The following is a 24,177-nucleotide window of genomic DNA, read 5'->3' on the forward strand; positions in this document are numbered from 1 at the left end:
AAGATAACGAATGGAGGAGAGGAAGGAATAAGAGGGAGGTCAATTCGAATTTTCAAAACATCTGACATAAAACATTTTAAAGGAATATAATCACGACATTCAAATACACTTAATATTTAGGACTAAACTATCAGTGTTTTACAAAATAGAATTCCTTTGGGGACCAAGCAGAATCAACGTAAATTGCAGATGACATGGTTGTTTAGATAGAAAATGCTAAGAAATCCACAAAACAACTACTACAAACAATAAGTGAATTTAGCAAGATTGTAAGTTAATGTACAAAAATCAACTGTATTTTTATAACAGAAGCAAGTCACTGGAAAAATGAAGTAAAAACCCATTTACAACAAGATCAAAAAAATATATTTCAGAATAAATTCAACAAAGATATGGAAGACTTACACACTGAAAACAATAAAATAGTAAGAGACATGTTCTAAAGTTCATCCCATTCTGGACACTTTCATGCTCTCCTGCCAACCTATCTTTATATACACTACTGCTCATAAGTATACAATCAAGTTGATTAGAAAGGTAGAATTCAAATGTACTTGAACTTTATCTCATAAAATTAAAGACCATCTGCAGAGACAAACGGATAAAATAATTCCATAGAGAAAGTAGTCTGCATTGGGGACCTATTATTTATGACAGACTATCTCCCACACAGTTTTTTCATTCAGTACTCACTATAGCCCTCTATGTAAATATTATTATTATTATGTAAAATTTTTTTCAGTAAGGAAACCGATAAGAAAGGCCCAGCTTCCAAGAAAGGCCCAGTTATTTGCCAAAGTTCACCCAGCCAGTAAGAGGCAGAGCTGAGACATACATATTTGGGGTGCTTTCCTCTTATTTAGTGATGGTTTCATAAACAGAGAACTTAAAGCAAGTGAATACATATAGCTTTGGATTCAAGTATTAATATTTTGTTTTTTGCATCGCCAATAAAAAGCACACATTTAAATGTACTACAGACATTTTGTGGGGCTTTTTCTTGTCACCAAAATGTCCTGTTTTTCCTATTGGGCAGTCAATATTTGGTGGGAAAGTGATTCACCTGCTTCTTTAAGAGTTGATTCTGTATAAAAGAAAGTCACATGAGTTTCTAGGAAGGATATCAGATCTTGGGGGGAACTAGAAATGTGGTGAATAGTAAAACAAACAGAATAGCAAGGAACTAGGAAAGATCGCACTTAAGATACTGAAAATTAACATGGAGTCAGCAGTCACTGCCTGTCTAATGGCAGACAACAACACACAAACCTGTAAAACTGCTGGTCATCACCTAGGACTGTCATTTGTCAGAGAAAAATTGCCCACATGCTTCCAAATTGGACACTTTTATAAGTGTTTATACAAAAGTGTCATAATCTACTAAAAATACTTTAAAAATAATGAAAGATTAAATAAATGCATTGATGAAAACTAATTTGCATCCTAACATGATTCCAAGTTAATGTGTTGTTTAAACATTCATAAGAAAAAGGAAAATCGATGAAAAAGAGATTGTTAGCCTGACCCTCAAATCTTCTAAATACCTTTGGAAATTCAAAGTCTGAAAATCATTAATAAATAATGAAATTTAAGTATATATTCTGACCTTCAGCAAAAATCCTCTTTGGTCATTAAGCTCAATAACACAGTGTTCCAGAATTTACTCAAGTCGTGGTGAAAATGTAGCACTCTGATACAGTTTCCGTCACTTAATTATAACAAGTTTAGTCCTGGAATACTCCTACGAATTTCATCACTTAGAATAAAGCATTTGTGTACGTGGGCAGGCTAATTTCACCTCACATTAGAAAAAAAACAAACAAAAAAACACCTGTTCAAGTATAGCCTCTACCTAGATATTCAGCTTTCTTATTTCTTCCACCTTCTGGCAAGCTCCAGAGTTACTGGAATGCAGAAAGATTCTAAAGGGGGACTATGATAATGGCGTAGTCCGACTCCAATTATACGTCTCGTATGTTTGGCATGAATCACATGTGCATTTATCTGCCAGCAGAAGAGGAGAAGGGAAGGGACAGAACACACAGCTACCATCTGCTGCCATCCCCCAGCCTCCCTAGAAATGAAGACAAGGGTGGGAGTTTCTCCCGGAGACAGGAGCAGAGTGTACTTCACAGTGGGCCCACTGAAGTGCTTTCAGGAAGCAACATTTGGACCTCGCACATTAAAAAAGCAAAAGAGACATCCTAAATAGAGCGACCCTGCAATAGTAGCATTGGATTCCATTGTGAGGACTCCAGATTTTCGGTCTGATCCAGCAGCTGCAGATGAGACCAACTGAGGTCTGAAGACCACTGTTCTCAGACGGACGGACGCATTCTTGCCCACTGCCCTACAGTTCTCACCACTCCCTGCTGTCTTGCCCGGCCCACTCCATTAATTTATTTTACCACCTGGCCCTTTAGGCATTTGAGTTTGCAACCCCTGGTCTGCATTCATCAATTAAACCAGGTACTTACAGCTGCATGACCAAGTACAAGTGATTTGGGCTTTCATAGATGTCTTCCAGGGCCACAATGTTTTCATGCTTAATCCTGAAAGAAAAAAAAAAAAACACACACACACACACAGAATAGTAAGTACGAGACATGCAAACTTTTTTTTTAAAAAAACAGATGTCGTTATAGCAAAAAGTTCTAAGACAGGATCTAAACTCCTTAAGGTGACATTTTTAAGACACCTCTCCATCTTGTCCCCAAACTTTTTCCCAGACCCATCTCCCATGCTCTCTGCTCTTCTTCTTTCTGGAGGCTCTATATCTTACAACGTAGCAATACTGGATTAACTATCACTGCTTCATGTATAGCCCACTCTCCTGGCATTTATTCATATGAATCCCAGGAATGGGCCAAAATCCTATTATCTTGCAGGGCCTCACTCAAATGGCTGAGCCCCCAAGGAGAATTTAATTGCTCCCTCTTCTGTAGTCTCACAACGGCCAGAACAGACTGGCCCGAAGAGTCCACTGTATGCAAATCCATCCCCACAACAGGCTAGATCTTCCAGGGAACAGTTTCGTCGTCATGTTCCTGACTCCAGTGTAAGCAATGGAAAACCAGACTGACCTCCTCATTGGGGTTCTAGTCACCATCGCCAGCAAAGGTCAGTTCAGTACCCCAAGCGAGCTAGACTGGTGCTACGCCAAGAGTGGTTCCCAAACAGGCAACACCAGCATCTCCTGGGAGACTGTGAGAAATGCAAATTCTCAGGCTGGGCCCCATCATACAGAATCAGAATCCCTGAGGCCGGGGCCCAGGAATCTGCCTTAACAAGATCCTCAGATGATCAGCCAGCACAAAGTGGAGCTGGAGAAATTCTGTATCAAACCAGGGCTTCTCAAACCTCAGGGCGCACGTGAATCACGTGGGGTTCTGGCTCCAGTGCACACTCTGATTCAGTGGGTCCAGGACAGGGCCCGAGAGTCTGCATTGCTAACAAGCTCCCAGGAGATGCTAATGCTCCTGGTCTGTGGACCACGCTGGGAGCAGCAAAGTCCCAACGACAGAACAAAGGGAGAAGGAAACAGTCCAATTCTAGCCCCTCGAAATACCGATTAGGAACAGCCTCTGCTTGGAATGTAAGGTTTGGTATTTGTTTAAAGCATTTGAGAGAAGAATCATTTCATTATGAGCTGATTAGCTCTTACTACAGCTTCTTCTCTGAAATGACTGCTGAGCCATTTAAAAGCAAGCATTGAACGGGCAGATTCCTGTGAACCCTTGAAAGCAGGGACTCCATCTTACTCATTCTGTTTCCCCTTAGGACCTAGCATAGAGCTGCTTGATAAATGTTTGCTGAATGAATAAATGATATTTAAGGCTTTTGCTCCTAAATGGCAAGTCATTATTTATTTAGGGAAAATGGATGCAATTTTCCTAAGTGTGAGCTGTCTCCCCCTCAAAAGAAGTTTATAAGGAATATTATCTTCCCTTTGAGCAGATGAAAGAAGAGAACAAAAGAATTAACTAAGAGAGGTAATGTTTTGCTTTGATTGCTGCGGCTCTTGTTAGCCAATGCAGTTGATGTGTAGGAAGTGAGAAGACAGAGTATCCCAAATTCACATTTCACCCGCTTCTGACGTGGAGAACCTAATTATTTGTTAGCAATGGTTTCTGTGGTGCCTGAGCAAAATAACACCAGCAACATATCATGTGAACCGACTAAACTATTCCACCAAGGAAACCATGAGAGATTAATTTGGAACTGCTGAGACCCTAGGTGTCTGTGGAAGTATCATTATTGGACACACCTGAAAGAATATGACAAAAACAGTATACAGTGTATGGATTTTCCCTCTTTTCAATTTAAAAAAGTTGCCATTGGAATCAATCACATGGGCACGAATATTTCCTTTCAGTGAAGTTAGTTTAGGGGTTAATTAACAGCTTAGATTCATGGGAACAAGAAAAGAATGGGGTTTATATACAGAGTTGCCAGACAAAATACAGGGCACCCAGTTACCGTTTGATTCTAGATAAACAATGAACACTTTTTAAATGTAAGTGTGTCCCAAACATTGCATTGTTGTTTATCTGAAATTCAAATGTAACTGGGTGCTAGATCCAGCCACCCAAGTACATGAATCACAGTCAATGAGCCTCCAAACTGGGCTTAGGGGTTTGTACCTGGAGTCCCAGCTCCCCTCAGAGGTTCAGCCAAGAAGACAATTTGAGCCCTGGACTACAGCCATTAATATTCAACTATATACAAAGAATCAACTATGTACAAAGCACTTGCCCAGCCAAAGTAGGAGACTCTAATAAATTAAGAATATAAATCCCTTCTTTGGATGCAGGGGCTAGAGAAATTAGAGTCTATTTAACCGTTATGTCTTACATAAGTTCTTACAGTGGCTGAAATGATACTGCTACTGACTCTCCTTCTTAGCGGATGAATCAATCAAGCAAGCAATCATTTCCTGACTTTCTGCTCTGTGTTTGATACAAGAAAAGTATAAAATAAGGTTTTTCCCTCCAAAATCTTATCACCTTGATGGGGAGACCCATGAAGCAATTAGGGAAGAATTAAATGCTATGCTCTGCAGAATTGTTAAATTCAGAGAAAGCAAGGCCCTGGGTCAGAATTATGGTGAAGGCCTCAAAAAATGATGGAGGTTGAGCTGGGTTGGGTAATGTGTGAATAAGCATATTAGAAATTTCAAAGACATCTTAAAATGGCCTCTTAAATGTCTCTTAAGAAAAGTGGTTTAATTCACTTGTAAATGTTAGAATGTGATCGAAGAAAACATCCTGGTCCCCCAGAGCTGTTCTCAGGTACTTGATTCCACCCTCAGATTCCTTAAGATATACAAAAACTGAACTTAAATTTTTTACATTATTTTAGTACCTAGGTTATCTTCACAAAATGCCGTGTGAACATCCATCCACACATCTCTGGGCGCCCACCATGTACCAGGCACGTGACTAGGAATCACAGCAGCGACATCTCAGCCCTCACGGAGCTCAATCTTTCTTCTGTTTACCAGAAAGCATCCTCGTTGTAATTAGTATTGACTCCTGGGAGCCACACAGAACAAGCTTACATATCATATAAGCTCTTCTCATTTATCTTGCAAATATTTGAGGGATATAATTTCCCTACTTAGTTTACTCTTCCTATCATCGCCCAATTCCCCTTCAACATGGTTTATATTCCTACCATCACGTTATTGTCACTCTTGTTTGTCCAGACTAGAGCATTCAGAACCGAAAGTAATGATCCCAGTGTAAGATATAGCACCAAGAACAGCATATTAAATAATAGAGTAGAACTATTAACCATCATGAGCTGGATATTATACTTTTTGCAAATACAGTCTAACATTAGGTTCACTTTTTTAGGCAGCTGCACAACTGTTGGCATATAAAGAAGATAAGCTCCATGGGGGTAGGGATTTTTGACTATTTTGATCACTATTGTCTCACCAATGCTAAGAAAAGGGCATGGCAGGTAGTACTTTCAATACATGTTAGAGTGAATGAATGAATGGATGGATGAATGGAAGAATATAAAGTTTAGGGTCAATTAAATGACCAGATCATTTTTACCTGAACTTCTACCAAACAAGATCTCCTTTCTTACTCAGGCTTGACCTTTTGAGCTTAACGTCTTCGCCTTAGCTTCATTCAGCTCAATCTTTTGGGTTCCATGCAATGCTTCAAATGATCAGAAATATTCTGAATTTTGATTCTCTCTATTATAGTTACTACGCCTCTCCACTTTGGGCCATCTGCGTATTTTGTTAGTACACATTCATACTGTATGTCTTCATCCAAATTCCTAGTTAAAGTCTTAAGTGAGAGAGTTACATGCCAGAACTCCATGGTATTCCACCAGAGACCCCATCAAGAAAACCAAGACATTAATCAGCTGGCTTCAATGGCTGCTGAGTTACAAACCCAGCAGTTTTAGCCCATATTTTACTGTACTAACCATAAGTAGACAATTAGATTCTTGGCTGAAATGGCATTCCTCACTTTTACACAGCACATAATACTATTTGAAAGGGAAATGGAATGTTTGGGAAGTTTTGTTCTTAGTAAACCCATGGTGACTCCTAGCAACCACTACAGTCTTTACTAAATGATTATAAACCGTATGCTTAATTTACTGTTCCAGAACTTGGCTGTGCATTGGAGTCAAACTTCCCTGTCTATACATCTCATAGTCTACCTTTTTCATATTTGGAAAATTTGCCGACATCTCTTATATTGTTTTCTCAAATATTTCAACTGTGACTTTTTTGCGATAAGTGCAATTTCCTTAGTCCCCTGGGATATAACACATCTAAATCTGGTGAACTAATTTTATAACTTTCTTTAGGCCCCACTTACATAGCTGTTTTATACATACCATTTACTGTCAACTCTGTGTCAAAACTATACTAAGTATTTTTAAGGATTTCATTTAATACAGCAATGCTACAAAGTAGCTATCATTCTCCCTATTTTTAAAAGAGGAAAACTAAGACCCCCAAGAGGCTACGAAAGTATTCCAAGGTCATACAACTAGTAACTGGAATTGCCAAGATTCTAACTCCCAAGACCCTGTTCAAGCACTTATGTTATAACTTCATATTAACTAAGTTACAATGAGAATATCAAACAGTTCACATAAATTCAGTTATTTGCATAGAATTACAACACCTAAAGTATTAAATTTCATAACTAACAATATAATATCCACTTCTGAGGGGAGTGGGGCAGAGATTTGTTCTACTATCCTGAAATCTACTGGAAGCTCTCAAGATACTTGGTTATAAACATCCTGACAGATGAAATCCCAGAGGGTCAAAGGGAACCAGAGGAAGAGATATTCAGAAGCAGAAGGAACAGTTAGGAGTCCAGAAATGATAATTAGGAAGAGCCTTGCATCAACCTACATCTGCTGGTATCATCAGAAGGGGGAAGAAAGTGGACAGAGAAAAGAGGTGGGGCATCTCAGCTACAAGCAAATGAAAACCAAGGTTCTGTTAACCTTGCATAGCTAAATACCTGTAGGTCAGCACTCGGTCTCTCCAAAACACGGCCAAGAGGACCTTCAAACATGAGGAATGTCCACACCCAAACAGCAATCCTTTCTAAAATATGCATAATTCAAAAGAATAATGTCACTGAAAGCAACTCTGTGATGAAAAGAACCTCTCAATTTTAATCACTTATCTACCAGGCCCAAAGTAAGCACTGTCTGATATATCTATGTACAGAGGGTAAATGGTTTAGGTGGTAATCTTCTCTAAAGTCTCCATAATCTACAATAATGGACAGAAGAGGTGGAGAGAGGGAAGTGGGCCCAGGCAGAGAGAGGGAGAGAAAAGTTGAATGGGAAAACAGCATATGGGCACTGAGGCAGACTTCTGCCTGCATGGTAAGTGACAGCCAAGCAAGAAAACCCCAGAAAGAGCCAGGAAAACATTTTAAAGTTAATTCATGCAAAAAATCGTGCCAAATGCACAAGTAGGCCCCATTCCAAACCCCCAGGCTGGAGAGAACATCAGGACCCAAAGGACAGGCATCCTATTGACTACACATGCTCCTATGAAATGATAGTGACATCATTTCTCCCTCTGGTCTAATTCTCCATGGTCCAAGGAACCACACATTTTGAACTCCATATAAACTGAGGAAAGTTAGAAAAACACAAAAGAGAAGAGAAGAGAAAGGAATATCCAACATTTTTTGCTTTTTTTCATCCTATCATGGTTCACTGATCAGGATTGGGGGGGCAAAACCATGGCAGCAATTATGAGCACTAAGAGAATTATCAGAAGGAAAGGCAACAAAACACCTTTCCTCTGGGTGGTCCTTGGAAAAGGTCACTTACCTACTGAAGAGGCCACAAGAAGGTAAGAGATGGAAGGAAATATAATCAGAAGGGGCAGACAGGAGATACGGTGATTACTAGTGAAAGCGGAACAAAGATGGTGGAGGAACCGATCTCGGCGCAGGCGCACAAGGCGGGAGTTACGTCAATGAGCCGCGACCAGCTTCCTGTCCTCCTCCCACAAGCACTTCCGTGTTAACAGTCCAGTCCCGGAAAGTTCTCCCTCGGGGGAAAAGCAGGTCCCTCTCAGGCAAAGACCTAAAGGACCAGGTCTTTCACCACCCACCACTCTTATCTTTTTCTAAACAGCCCAGAAAGTTTAAATTTCATTCACAAAAAAGACGCTATGGTTCTCTAGCATAGTAAATGGCCTCAAAAATATTTGAAGAATATTCTGACGTCTTGGCAGTCTTGATTTTTGTAAGTACCTATGATTTCCTTCTTTTTTTTTTTTTTAATAAACAAAATCATTTCCTCCTTTCTTGGGTCAGATTTTTCTCTCCCTCTTGTTATAAGCAGTACAGGAGGGCTTCCCTGGTGGCGCAGTGGTTGAGAATCTGCCTGCCAATGCAGGGGACACGGGTTCGAGCCCTGGTCTGGGAAGATCCCACGTGCCACGGAGCAACTAGGCCCGTGTGCCACAATTACTGAGCCTGCGCGTCTGGAGCCTGTGCTCTGCAACAAGAGAGGCCGTGATAGTGAGAGGCCCGCGCACCGCGATGAAGAGTGGCCCCTGCTTGCCACAACTAGAGAAAGCCCTCGCACAGAAACGAAGACCCAACACAGCCATAAATTAATTAATTAATTAATTAAAAAAAAAAAAAGAGCAAAAGCAGTACAGGAAACAATGCTGAGAAAATCAGGATATTGTCAGTCACAAGGGAAAGTGATAAAGTTGAAATATTTGCCACGTGGTATTAAAAAAAATAATACCTTTCCTTTTTATAACTTAACAGGCGCATTCACAGATGTTATCGCATTTCATTCTCCCAACAATGCTATAAAGCAGGCATTACTATTCCTATTTTATAGATGATCACTCCTAGTTTATAACCACTTAATCATTCTCCTATCTTCCCTCCGGTCTGGCTCTCTTTCTAACCATTCTCCATGCTGTTTCCTGAGCCATCATTCCACAATATAGAATTGATCAAATGTCTTAGAATGAAATTCATCAATGGCGCTCCACAGTCCAGAATAAAGTCCAAACGACTTGACATGACCTACAAGGTCCCATATTGCTTGGTCCTCACGCGTCCATTCCATCTCATCCTCTATCGCTGCCCCACACCAGAACTTTACTGGACCCAGGCAGTTCTCAAACACTAGTGCACACCTTCCTCTCTGGCCACATAGGTGTGCTCATTCCTCTCTTATCTTCTTATTAAATGACTCATCCTCTGAGACCCATCACTTCCACTGTGAACCCCTTGCTATCCCCTACCTCTTGCAGGACTGATTTCCCTCTCCTCTGGGCCACCCCAGTTGTTTCATAACCTTGTCTTTGTACATACTGCATTGTACCCATCTGTTTGTATGCATATGTGTGCACATAGTTAAATGGTTTTATTTCCAGAGAATAAAAGTCTAGAAGGATACATGTTAAACCGGTAAATGAGTACCTCAAAAAGTGTGCTATAGGATGGGAGGAAATTTTCACCTTCCAGTTTTTCTTAACTGAGGTTCTTCATCTGAACAGAACAGAGAAAAATGATATGAGTGACTATTTTCTCAATTCTCCCAAGAATGGCACCCATACTAGTTGCATAGGAGAGAAAGTGAATTCACTATACACAATAGATGCTTTAGGGAATTAGGGCCTGATTCTCTCACTGAACCCAAGTAGAGAAAGGTTGATGGACTGTTGTATTGCCAGACTTTTACAAAGAGGTAATTTTTAAAAGGCTCTTGATCAAAATCATCAACACCTGATTCACCAAAATGTATCCATAATGCTGGACACAAAGAAACACATATTGATTAGTTTAAGTGCTCAAGCAATCAAGAGATAGGTTGGGTCTCAGCTCTGACACATCTAACTGCAAGATTTTGGACAAGACTTTAAATACTTTCTGACTTGATTTCCTCATATGTTAACTGAACATTAAATTATGTGGTTTCATTATCTATCTATACACACACATATATATACATGTATAGAAGAAAAAATATTATATACACATACATGTATCATGTTACATATATAGAGAGATCTTGTCTATTAAAAATATAGGGGGGCTTCCCTGGTGGCGCAGTGGTTAAGAATCCACCTGCCAATGCAGGGGACACGGGTTCGAGCCCTGGTTTGGGAAGATCCCACATGCCGTGGAACAACTAAGCCCGTGCGCCACAACTACTGAGCCTGGGCTCTACAGCCCACGAGCCACAACTATTGAAGCCCATGCGCCTAGAGCCCGTGCTCCGCAACAAGAGAAGCCACTGCAAGGAGAAGCCTGTGCACCGCAACTAGAGAAAGCCCGCACACAGCAACGAAGACCCAACGCAGCCAAAATTAATAAATTAAAAAAAAAAAAGAATGTAGGGGACTTCCCTGGTGGCGCAGTGGTTGGGAGTCCACCTGCCAATGCAGGGGACACGGGTTCGAGCCCTGGTCCGGGAGGATCCCACATGCCGCACAGCAGCTAGGCCCATGCGCCACACTGCTGAGCCTGTGCTCTAGAGCCCTTGAGCCGCAACTGCTGGGCCCGCGTGCCGCAACTGCTGGGGCCTGCGCACCTGGAGCTTGTGCTCCGCAACGAGAGAGGCCACCGCCGTGAAAGGCCCGCGCACCCCAACAAGGAGTGGCCCCTGCTCGCCACAACTGGAGAAAGCCCATGTGCAGCAATGAAGACCCAATGCAGCCAATAAATAAATAAATTTAAAAAAAAAAGAACATAGGCCACTCCAGGAAAGACAAGAATTCAAAATCCAAAGCTTCGAATCATCTTCTTTTGATGCCAGCAGATGAGGCTGTAATCAACAGGACACTAAGGAGCAAAAGACTGGTATCTAAATCAACTACATCTTAAGAATGCAAGCCAATTTATTTGTTTTTTTAAGGATTAAGTACCACATGTGATATTTTCTCATTTTGAAATGAGTTTTGCTTTGAATCCTTCAAAACAAACAAACAACAATTAAAACCTTATGCACTGCTGACCATATGTTCAAAAAAGCATCTCAGGCATCCTTAGTACAATTCAGGCTACACAGGGTGGAGGCCTGGCCAGCATTTGTACATAAGGAGGCAGGGCTGGAGCCTGTAATGGTACCACGGGAGGGGCGCTAACTAGGCTGGCTCTGTCTCTAGGGGAAAATGATGGATGTTCTCTCGGTCACATCATTTTCCAGAGTCTTAGTTTCCTCATCTAGAAATTAACTAGGCAAACAGGATACTCCCTCAGGTCCTTTCCAACTCTAACAATCAATGAATTCAAAATTAAGGAGGCAAAGTATATTGAGGTATAAAAGATCCCACAATGCTTGAGTCTAAGCCAATATTCAGTGTTCTCCAGGATACTGCTTGCTACACAGAAACCTGGATAACGAGTCATGCTTCAACAGGCTCTTTTGCGTGGGTAAGTTTGTCAGTTAGACATGGAATAGAATTTCTTGAGATAAGAATCCATTCACATGGAAAAGACCTTCTTTTCCCTCTCCCAAAGTCAGCTTCTACAAGGCCCTGAACCAACAGAGAAAGGACGAAGTGATTTGTTCATGTCTGGAATAACTCCAGAAGTTCCAACCAAGGGCTGGTTGCCTTTAGTCCAAAGGAGAAATAAGTTAGGTCCAAATCAGTGCGAAAAACCCAGTGCCTGGCACATACTAACACTCAGCGCGTATTGTAGAAGAATGGATAAATGAATGAACAATTAATTCCAGCCTTCCTAAAGTCTTACAGACCAAAGGCACTCAAAAGCTGGGCACCTGAATCAAAAAAGGTTCGAAGATTTGACTCTGTGTAATTCTTTCCTACTCCTATTACCACCCATGATAAATTATAGGTGGGTCTCAAAATCGGCTGTATGTTAGAATTACCTGAGGAGTTTTAAAATATATGACACCTGGATCTAGTCCCTGGACATTATGATTAAATTGGCTTGGGAAGTAGCCTAGGCTTCCGGATTTTTGGGGGGGGGGGGGAAATCCAAGTGATGCAAATGCAAAGTTAGAGAACCACTGGTAAGTTACTGAGTTAATGAAAACCTTAGATGGTGAGGAAGGATTTACCTTTAAATACTTGGCTGAATACATTTATTTCATAATTGATCTGATTTAAAGGTAAGATTCAGGGTGTCCTGAGGATAAAGGTTCAAGGCAACTTGGCCAACATATTAGTCCTCTGGGAAAAAGAATATGAAAAATTAACAATTTTCAACTGGTTAACCATAACATTTCTAGCATTTCTTAGTAAGGCTTTGAAACACTAACACATTTAAGGGAATGTTGTGATTTCCTTCTCTGGATTTTTGGGTAACTTTCCGTCAATGGGTAATATACATTTCTCTGGATATTTTAACATGAAAATAGACGCCTTGGACTCCTGGAGAACATAAGGCACTCACCTGCCTGGAAACAGAGATAAAGTCTTGTCACTTTCATTTACTAGCTCCACTGATACGAAAACACAGTCTCCAAAGGCACCTTAGAAGGAGAATCTCAGAAAGTTTGTTCCAGGTTCACTGCAGCTAATTCCAAGGCGACTTCAGAAGCCACGCCCATGTGAGATCCTGTGATAACCTATAACCAGGTGCCGATGGCCTGGGCTGCATCCTGCAGCTTCATCACAAACACCCTGTGCCCCAGACTGAAGACACTGGGCTTGCATTCAAGAAGCATCTTAGAGGCTTCTAGCTCTGAACACTTGCATTCATGTGAGTATAAAGGAAAGGGGACCAAGACAATGCATTGGAATCTTGGGAAAAGGCATCATATCCTTTTTTTTTCCTACCGTGAGAGCCCTGTGTTTTCTCTGTACTGATACCCACAGCGAGGTCCTGTATTTCACAACTTGAATCCAGGACTCTGCGAAGTCCGTAGGTGCCCAGAATGGCTCAGGGGCATGGCCCTGGCACAGCACAGCCTGCATGTGGACACAGAGCCCCGGGAGCACAGGTAAGAAACGAAGAGGCACAAGTCTGCTGCCTGTTCTCCTTGCAGATAATGAAGCATCAGGGCCAGGGGAGCACGATCCTGGGCAGCTCCCTAAATCTGCTGGAATATTGTGCTGTTTATTGATAAAGCGAGAAGCAAATTATAAAAGAAAAAGTTGGGATGAAAGAGAGTAAGAAGGAGAAAAAGATGGAGAGAAGTCTGCTCTGAACAACTGTCTCCCGTCAGCTCCATTTCAGACTTAGGAGGTTGGAACTTGTGCTGTAAAACGCTCCTCGCTGTTCCAGGAAAGTGCCCACGTTCAGAGACAACAAACACCAAATCGAGCGTTCTTTACTGCACAGCAGTAATTCATGCCGTCACACAGCTCGCTCAGGTCAGCCCCAGGCTTCAGAAGATCAAGTGCATTCAATGGAAAAAAACAGTGTTCAGGCACTTACGTGGTGGGAATTCATGAGGGTGTTTGTGGCTGGTTGTGTGCTTTATATATATATATATAATTTTTAAAAACACAGAGATAATCGCTATGAGTGTCTAATAACGGCAACTCTGTATTCTTCCTTGAGAAAGCAAGAGCAAGTTTCTTCATACCTGAGATTAGAGGCACGATTAGAAAGACTAGCATGTTGGGCTTCCCTGGCGGTCCCGTGGCTAAGACTCTGCGCTTCCACTGCAGGGGGTGCGGGTTCCATCCCTGGCCAGGGAAGTTCCACATGCCGTGCAGTGCGGCCAAAAAAAAAACAAAAAAGAAAAAAGAAAGAACAGCATGTTTTGCTTTGTCGATGATTTGTTAAAAGGATGTGTCTGATATATGCATCGCCTCTCCAAATCGCAGTTTTATGGTAGATGGGTGTGAAATGCCGAGGCAGTTTGGAGTTTATAGTTTTATGATGTCCTGGTAACAAAAGATGACGATAACCCAGGGGATGAGCGCCAGGGCTGTGAGCAAATTCTCAGGAATGACACTATTCACAGATGGTGGCTCATAAACTAATTGCTATTCACCCAGCTTTCTATTCAGAGTTTAAAGGAGAATCAGGAAAGCAATTGTGCTGTGAGGGAGAAGGGGATGGGAGAAGTCCAGCCACACGGATTGTCCCTGACAACTACACAAGGGTAGCCGGGGAGGGGAGGGTGGCCGTCCCTGGGCTCCTCGGCTCAAGCAGAGCAGCTGACGTGCTCAGGCGGTGGCCACGGTCAGCAAGCCAAAGAGGGGGGAGGGTGGGCCAGGCTGAGGTCATACACAGCCCGCCGGGTGCATTTTAGGTGACTGCCTTTTTCTGAGCAAAGCCATGGAGACTTTTTTCCTCCAAACATCCAAGCATCTTAGTCCAACGGCCAGACTTCCTTGAGGTCACTTTGGACCCATGCTTTCCAATCTGGTTTCTCCCAAATCCTCCAGGTTCTCAATAAATATTTTAGAAACCATCATGAAATACAACTTTCACAGATCCAACTCTAATAGATACCAAATGTGAACACAGTGGAAACTACCACCATGTTCCCTTGTGTTCTCCTTGAGAGCCTTTGTAATAAATAAAAGTTATAAAACTGGACTTCTGTCACGCTGATGAAATACTATTATTTCTTACCTGTTTGTGTACTGGGGCTCTATATGTATAAGAATTTATTTTTTTATTTGTTTCTATATGTATAAGAATTTATTCTTCTTCATTTTTTAAAAGAACTTATTTTTTTTAAAAAGAAGAAAAGAAAACAAGAAAGATAGGGAAAAAGGAAACCAGTGCATTAAATAATACAAAAGTGAATAAAAAAGTTTCTTCCCTACTCTACCTAGAGAAGACTAGTATTATGAATATATTTTCAGATACAAAGGGAAGACCCGTCCTCAGAAAGTCATTCCCCAAGACGCTAATGTTCTTCTTCCTGAATCGTTGGCCTCTTTAGAGTTATTTTTTTTAACTTAACGTTAAAATCAGGAAGAAGCCAACCATGCAACAACAGAGACAGGAAGGGGGTGAGGAGCTACGTATACACATACACACACGTGTATATACATACACACATACATACATTTTGGGGCCACTCTCCTTAAGCCCAGTCTGAAGTCACACAGCGCTGGATCTAACAGCACTGGAGTTGCTATTCCACCAGAGGCTGGGGGGCAGTCAGCACTGTGGAACACACTCTCGCAGGCACAGAGCCTGGCAGAATGATTTATCTCAGGGAAAGGATGTCAAGAACATTTGAGGGGTAAAGGAACAGAAAAAATAAGGGCCTGGGTGGAGGAAGGTGCAAAGTGTGGTGCCTCTTGAAAAGCATGCACAAAACTGGGTCAGGACGATTTCCCACCCTGTGAGGCAGAACCAGAAGGCAGAGGAAACCCCGGTGTGGACGTGAGCTGGTTAATTCAGGAGCCTTAGGGGGAAGCAAACTCCAGTGTGGGAATGCGGACCGTCAGTTCTGGGATCTTTGCAATAAGGCTGCGGAGTCAGATGAACCATCTGGTCGCGCTCCCTCTTTCATCTTTTTTTTTTTTCTTCCCTCTTTTTTCTTGTGGGGGGTGAGGGACGGGGCTGGTGGTACACGAAGCATCTGAAGCTCTAATGTGACTTGATGACAAATAAACACACAGAGGCCCGGCTTAACAAGACAGTCCATCAGCTGTCATGATGAACCCTGCACAAGAATGCCACCAACTGCACTGCAGGTGGGGCAGCAGGGGAAGGGAAGGGAAAAGCACGACCTCTTACTGTCACCGCCACTCTTCCTCAAAGTTCGCTGCATACAAGAGCCCTTGGAAGAGCATCAGGGCACATTATTTCCAGAAAGCTTGCATAAAACTCACAGACCTAGACTTCATCAAACATCCAGAGAGTACCTACGGGTGCCAGACCTGAGGCCAAGCAGTGGGGTTAGAAAGATAAATAAAAGAGTCCCTGAAACCCAGTGGCTCCCTGGCCAGCTCAGGAAGACAGGTGTGTATGTAAACATCAAGATACAGCACAGCCAACCTCCTGCCAGGGAGCCGGACGCGGATCACAGAAGCACAGCCTGCTCCCGTGTCTTATTCTGCCCAGGCACTCAGCAGGGCTGCACCCGGGGAGCTGACATGCACTCTGGGTTTTGGCAAGTTTGCCAGGCATAGAAAAACAAGGAAAAGAGCACTCCAGAGAGAGGGAACAGCATTTGCAAAGACACAGGAGAGTGATGTGGACATAAGGATACTCAGATGGATGGGGAAGAAATCGATGAGAGTTGATTGGGGAAAATTATGAGAAGCTTGCTTGCCAGGTTCAACAGAGTGGGTTTTATGCCAAAGGAACTAGGAAGCGGGATACACGTGTCAAACTCCAGCTCTGAAAAAAGTACGTGCAGTGTTTTGTTTGGCAGGGATATTTAAATATAGCCAGTATTTCATAATAACTATAAATGGAGTATAACCCCCTAAAAATTATGAATCACTATGTTGTACACCTGAAACTTATAATATTGTAAATACCTCATTTTTAAAAAAGAGCAATACCAAAAATAAATACATTAATTGCTTAACTAAGCCATGTGACGTAGTTCCTTATAAACCATGCTTGAAATCCTAACCCTCTCTCTCTCCTACTGATGTTGTCACTTTAAACATGAAGTTTCACTTTGTTCCACTTTTAATCTTCCAAGTGGGAAGTTCATACGCACTTTTCTCTATCGTCATAAACAAGTAGAAAAGTCAACTTGACCATAGTGTAAATGTCTAGATTTCCTTGGGGACCGAGGCCAATGCAAGAGCTCTTAGTAAGTAGTGATGGAAAGGTTGGAATCCTGCAAAATGTCAAGTTCATGACTCTTTTCGCTAATAGTTTTTTTTTTCCCTCTGAAAGAGAAGAGAATTGTGAAAAAGAAAACAATATCTGTCATGATCTGGGGTTTTGTTCTTCAGAGTCTTCCTACATCTCTAGAATCGGGATACCACTGATGGAATATTTCTTATTATTTTCAAAAACCACACTGTAGATATTGGAAAGACCTTTCCCTCTTCATCAGCCACCAACACTTGCCAGCTACTTGATGGGATTTCTGGGCTCCATGAGCCCAGAACACAGTTTCCATGGGCTCCAACACACAGCCTCTGGTCATATGTCAGGCCAGCCTCTCTTTCCTTTTAGAGACATATCCATCTGCTCTTTTTTTCTTCTTAACTGTTGTTCAAACTTAGTACCTAATAATAACACAGAATGAAAGTCAAGGCAGCAGACCTCACAGCTGCCTCTCTGGATTAGTGTGAACTCAAACTTGGCAAAGCACAGACCTTAAGAGATACTGAATAGATATAGGGTCTCAAAGTGAACACTAGCCCCTCAACTCCAGATATACAGGACAAGACTCTGCTGTGAGATTAGATCAAATAAACAGACCAACACTGAAGTCTGTCTCTGGAAGCGGTATGATCACCAAGACTCCCATGTAATATAAGCACGCACATTTGCAGCTCTTACCCAATTCCCCATTACTAGGCTCGTGGAACCTGGGAATGACGTATATATTTGAAAGTTTCTGGCAACTCTGATGATTAGCCAAATTTGGGAGCCAATGTCTCAGCCAGCCCTCCATTTACAGATGGGAAAATTAAGTGACTACTTCACAAATGGTCAGCCGGTTATGATGACAGTATGTCCCAGGGTACAATTGCTTTATATTCTATGGAGAAACAACTTTTGTATAAATGAAGTTACAAATCAAAACAACACACTCTGAAATAACACTTGTTCTACCTCCTTCCAGATTTGAATTTTGCATTCTGGGGCTCCTTTCATGGTGGTGGCTGGGGAGGATTCCTGTGGTCGAAGTCTAGGGCACACACCCTGGGCAGGACATCTCCTAGGTCATGTGTCCTTGACCCTGCAGTCTCCCTCCCTCTCCATATATGTATATATTCATTTATATAAATATGTCCATACATTTTCACAGAGATGGATTTTCTACTAAGCATCGCCAAACAACATTTTTAAGGAAACTGCTGTATGTTTCTAAAGTAAAAGAAATCAGCATGACAAAGGATAAAGAATTGCTAAAGTTTTAAAGTAATAATTTCCTACAATTCAGTTGGACTTTGATTTTTTTTCCTTGTTCACTTCCATGTTTTTTGTAATAACTATCATTTACTTAGAGCTTTCTATGTGCAGGACCCTGGGCTGATCACATTTCATTTCAAAAACTGAAAATGCTAGGGGAGGGACCTATTATCCTTATTTTACAAGAAAGGAAACTGAGATTTAAGGGGATTGGGCAATTGGCCCAAAATTAGTTAAGTGGAATGTCCTGAATTCAAACCCATGGCTGTCTTATTGCTAAGCTCACTACTTTGGGAAGGAAAGTCTGGGTGTAGTCCCCACATTTCTTTAAGATAAGTAAATTTTTCCAGAGAAAGAGAAGTCTTAATACTTCTGTAACATTATAACAATATTAGTTACATAACAAGATTTTTTTTTTTTCAAATTTCTATTACCTGTAATGGTGGTCAGAGACAGTTCTTTAGAGCTCCACAAGTCAGGGAGAAACTCCAAATATTCAAATGAAACAATATTAAAAAATTCTCACTGATATTGCAGGAAATTACTCTCCTAATATCCTTGAAAAAAATCTTTTAAAATCAATTACAAGAATGCTTTACACTTCACAGATCATCTCCCATACTGAGACTTGAGTTTTTACCCAGCTTCTGGATAAAAATAATTAACAGAATAAACCAGAGAGTAAGTAATTCTTCTCACAGAAATTTATTTTCTGTTTCATGGAAGATACTACACAGAAGCTATTTACAATGTTTCAATTACTTACTAAAAAGCTAGACATGTATAAAAAAATTACAGAAATTCTCCAAAAAGTATGAAAATGATTTAAAGTCAGAAAGCCTCATGATGCAGATGGACAAATAAACATTTCCTTACGAACGTTTACAACATAGGCAGCATTTTTAGATAAACTGCTCGTAAGTTATTTTTTGGAAACTCCGATGGTGTGATGGGTACCAGGTTGCCTCCCCTTAGCCACGTAACCCTCTTCCTTCGTGAAGTTCTTGAGTTTTCACTTGGTCTACATCACTCCAACACAGCTTGTGCTTTGGGGAAAGTTAACTCTACCCCTGGCAGTAAGATTGGGGCATTTGGCTCAGGCCTTGAACAAGGAAGCAACTGATCTCGAAGTTGCTGGCAGCCATCATGGGACCACAAGAAGGAACTAACAATAGGATGACACTGTGGAGAACAGAGCAAAGGAACTGATAGAAACCAAGGTCTTGATCTCAGTATCGTTTCACTGAATGAAACCAAATGAAAGCCAGCCCTATCTGAACCAGACACATCAACCAATTTCCCTCCTTGACTGTTTAAGCCAATTTCTAATACAAGCTTTGTTTTCTGTTGCTTACGATCAAATGCATCCTAATGGATAGAGAGGGTCCAAAAAGTGAAGAAGTTCATATATTTCTAACTTATGCCATAAGTGTGAACAAAAATAGAAGTCTGTTTCATATCTAGGTTTAGCAATAAATTTGAAAATGATAGCGTCGCCTTAATAACGAATATATCATTATTATTAGTCCTGACTAAAAATAGCAGGGGATAAATGGTTGCTCCTGTCAGTGTGTGGGAAAATGTTCACTGCTCTTCATATACTTCACAAAAATGTGCATCCACTTAAAAATGTGAAAAGAATAAGGAAGACAGAGAAGGATACAAACTTTGGAATGATTCTCAGAGATGTGAGACATATGGTAAAGGTCAGAGGCTAAGAAAACGAGAGTTTCACAAAAGAAAAGGAATGGATTTAAGCCATTTGTGAAGATTTTCTAACCGTCACACAATCCCACTTGGATTTCTGCGTATTTGAAATCCAATCCTAACATAGGAAATTTCTACAGGAGCCATTTGACACCCATTTCCACTTTCTTCAGAGATAAGGAAGAGATCCACTGAACGCAGCCTTAGAGGGCTATTAACATGAAATTAGTATTAACTTGTAATGGCTTATGAAAAAATAACGAGGAAAGTCATTTCTCTGTGGAGATACACAAGATATGAATCAGAGCTTTCAGTGCCTGTAAGGAAAAATGTGTAATTTAGCACAAAAGGCCTGGAGCCCCTTCAGAATCAGAGGGAAGACTCCACGATGGGGGGGGGTCACTAAAATTCCAGGGGAAGCGCCAAAGCTCAGATGGCTGAGAGCAGCCAGGAACCCTGAGGAAAAGGTGAGGGAAGCCGCGCACTGAGGAAGAAACAATCGAGGGAGGAAACGAAGGCAACATGAGAAGAAGGTCATGGAGGTTTCCAGCGATGGGGCCAATGCTGTGGGTAAGGAAATATTCAATCTGGTGGCCTATTAAGATGGTGAGTTACCTGATTTGTCACAAACATGGAAGGAATTGAGTTCGGGTGTCAAAGGTTTGGTCATTTGGCACAGTCCTCTGGTTTGAGTTGTGTTTATTTTTTGACTCACGCTAATGGAGAAAAGAGACATATATTGTTGTTGGGAAATTCAAAGAGGTAACTCTGCCCTGTTTTACTCAGGCAGCCCTAGTGGAAGAAGTAACAGAGTGAGAGGCTCTTAGGGGGGGTACTTTTACACCCCAAAGAAGGCTAGGTCACACAGACTGCATTAAATATAAATATATATATATATATATAGTTTGGTGAGGAGAATAAACATGTTATGTCTAGTTTTTATAGTCATTTTGGGAAAAAGAAAAGAAAAAGAAGTTATGTAACTCAGTCTCTTCCAAGACTACTTTTGACTCTTTATTTTTATATTTTACCTCAAATATACTAGGAAAAACTGTTAAGTTTTCTTCACAGAATATTCCCCTACACTCACTGGAAATGACTACACAGTATTCTTCTACATTGTCAAGATCCAATCATAACTCGAAACCCTAAAATAAACTAAAGAGAGTGGGTGGTAAAATTAAATGAAAAGCATAAAAAACATGGGAAAAAAAACAAAAAGAAACCAGTGTTAGGGTAAATTTAATTTATTGTGTTATTTATTATTGGCAGAATTATTTTTGAATCTAGCTTCTGGCCATGTGTAAATTTAATTAGTATGCCTTCCATGTCCTCTTCCAAGCTATTTATTTTTCCAGTATTGTAAAGAATATGTTCTGAGCCAGCCCTGGGGAAAATCCCCAGAAATTTCCTTTCAGGTCTATATTTTCAATTGCCTTTGGGTGTGCCTCCTGGACCAATCATCTGTCCATTTAACTGTGGTCTGATTTAGTTCTCACTTTCCCATCTCATCTACAAGGATATTCATTAATTTATTCAACAAACGTTTATTGAAGCCTTATTATGTGCCAGTCCCTACACGCACTGGACTAAATGACTCTTGGCTTCAAGGAAATCACAGTCTAGTCCATCGATGGGTCAGTGAATATTTACAACACACTCTGGATAACAGGCACAGCATCTCCAAGCACATGAGAGTTCATCTGTGTCAAAATTTTGCTGAAAATCCTATGCTGACTCAAAGTGATTCCTGCTTCCTTTTCTTATGGTGTTCAAAGCCCATCTCTTCCATGGTATGTTTTAGAGTCTGTCCAGGATCAACTTATTCCTCATAGTCTTAGATTTACATGTTTTGATGATTTAAATATTGACTTTTTTTTTTTAAGTCAAAATAGTTTATCAAAATTGTATTTTAAGCCAGAGAATATCCATGATGATGGATAAATTATTCTTTAAAATCAGTTTGAAAGAATTTAGTTAGAATATGCAATGTAGAGATTCCTGATCTTTTTCATGTCACCACAGGGTAAAAAAAAGATCATATTTGTAGAGCCCTGCAGTAAAGACAGATATAGGCCACGAATGTACTTTTTACCAATTACAGAGAGATGCAAATAGCCTGATTCCATCTCATGAAAGAAAAAATTTTTATCTGTTTATATCTATTTCTCATACCCTCATGGTTTCCACAGAGAAAACAAAGTACTACTTGCTTTGTGAAATTTACTAGCTGATCTGTCCAACAGGCTTACAAATAAGATCCCCCAATGTGGCTCAGTGCCACTCATACAACCTACACTTACTGAGAATCTAATACGTGGAAAGCTCTGAAATAGCTTCTTGAGGTCCCACCTGTGAGACAGACAGAAGAACCCCTATTTCTACAGTGAAGGAACCTGGGAATGGAGAGACACCTTAACCTGCCAAATATCCTGGAGCTAGGTCTTCCTGATTCTAAAATCCTTTTCCTTTCCACCATCCCTACTGGCAAAACATGTAACTTTGGCAAAGCCTTGCTTAATTGCATGGGGTGAAGGCAAGCTGACAGCAAACAAAACCCCCAACTGGGAGAAATATTCTCATGTGCAGAATAAATGGAAAGAGTTTTCTAGGAGTAGAAATTGCTGGGTCTAGGAACACAGATTCCTCCCAGTGAGAGGAAGGAACCGTTCTGCAGAATAATAATAAGGACATCTGTCAGTTTCTATCATCCAAAAGGGAAGTTTCACAAAATGTTATATTATAGGGTTTTTTCCCTCTTGTTAAAGTCTCAGAGTTTGAGGAACTAGTACTATAAAAAAATCATCGATTATTCTAGTAGATCTACCAAGAGAGTTTCCCTGTAAAATTTCAGTTGCATAGAAGTCTCCAACTGAACAGTGGGAACGTGGATAGACTCTCTAAATAAGGAATATATATCCTTAACAATTTAACAATCAGTGGATTGTTAAATAGTAATCCTTTTCCAGAGAGCACTGCAATGAAAAATGCCTAGGGGCTTAGATGATCTGGTAATGAATGCAAGAGCGTGCAAATCAATGTAACTACACAAATAATAAACAGATGGACAGTGGAAAACAAAATGTTAATTATAAAGTAAATAAACATTAGATCTCCTTCAGAGCAAGTTTTCACATGAATGTGTCCTAGAGAAAATGGAGATGAAAATTCTCCTGAGGTTTCCCCGCAGTGGGCGGATGAGCTAGATAGTTAACCCTTAGAGGGCTTTCTGGTTCTGATCACTCCTCTTGAAAAGCATTTTTTCCATATTTGTAAGGCAAAAAAAGGGAGAGACGATTTTCTGATGCTGAAAGTCCTGTATATGGCTGTCAACTGAATTAATTAATTCCTACAATTCAGCAGATAGGTACTGAACATTTTGTATGTCCCAGGAAGGAGCTATGTGGTAGAGCTAAAGAGGGAGCCAGAGGGATGAGGTCCCGGTGCTTGTGAAGAAAACGGTCCAGAGAGGGTGAAGAAGGACAGCAGACAAGTAAGATCGTTTATGACTGTAACGAACACTGGAAGGGAGGTGGTGGGACAAGAGGAACAGTGATGGAGATGACAGTGGCCAGAGAACGTGTCCCTGAGGATGTGTTTTCTACCACAGCAGAGGGAAGGTAGACAGCTCACCTTCCTCCATCCCGCTCTTCTTCCACATTTACAGACTTGATGGTACAAAAAGAGGGATGGGCAGGGATGGCTACACAGCCAGTGTGGGACGGAGTTCATCCTTTCCTTCATCAGACGTTTACCGAGCTCTGAGGATATTACCACGTGTGAGCTCCTCGGGTTTTCCAAGGAGACTCCAGCAAGCAGGCTGTTCTGATGCTGTGTGTTATGTGTTAACGTGGGGGTTATGGGATCACGCAGGAGGGGAGCCTGGCCAGTTGTAGGGGCTCAGAGAAGACTTCCTGACGGAAATGAACGTGGCAGATGAAGGATGAGGAGAATTCATCCAGGAAAAGTGGTGTGTGGGTGGGGGATAAAGGGG

The 24,177-nt window shown here is 41.1% G+C and overlaps 1 protein-coding gene across 3 annotated transcripts in view; it reads right to left on the minus strand.

Annotated features, from left to right (window-relative positions):
- Positions 1–24,177, minus strand: part of CAMK1D (calcium/calmodulin dependent protein kinase ID) — a 405,430-nt gene that overhangs the window by 148,491 nt on the left and 232,762 nt on the right. For all 3 annotated transcript variants that reach the window (XM_059915320.1, XM_059915319.1, XM_059915321.1), the window contains exon 3: positions 2,478–2,552. In XM_059915320.1, coding sequence (XP_059771303.1) covers positions 2,478–2,552 — 75 coding nt within the window. The remainder of the gene's footprint in view (positions 1–2,477; positions 2,553–24,177) is intronic.

This window comes from Balaenoptera ricei, chromosome 2 (assembly GCF_028023285.1).
Source record: "Balaenoptera ricei isolate mBalRic1 chromosome 2, mBalRic1.hap2, whole genome shotgun sequence".
NCBI lineage: Eukaryota > Metazoa > Chordata > Mammalia > Artiodactyla > Balaenopteridae > Balaenoptera > Balaenoptera ricei.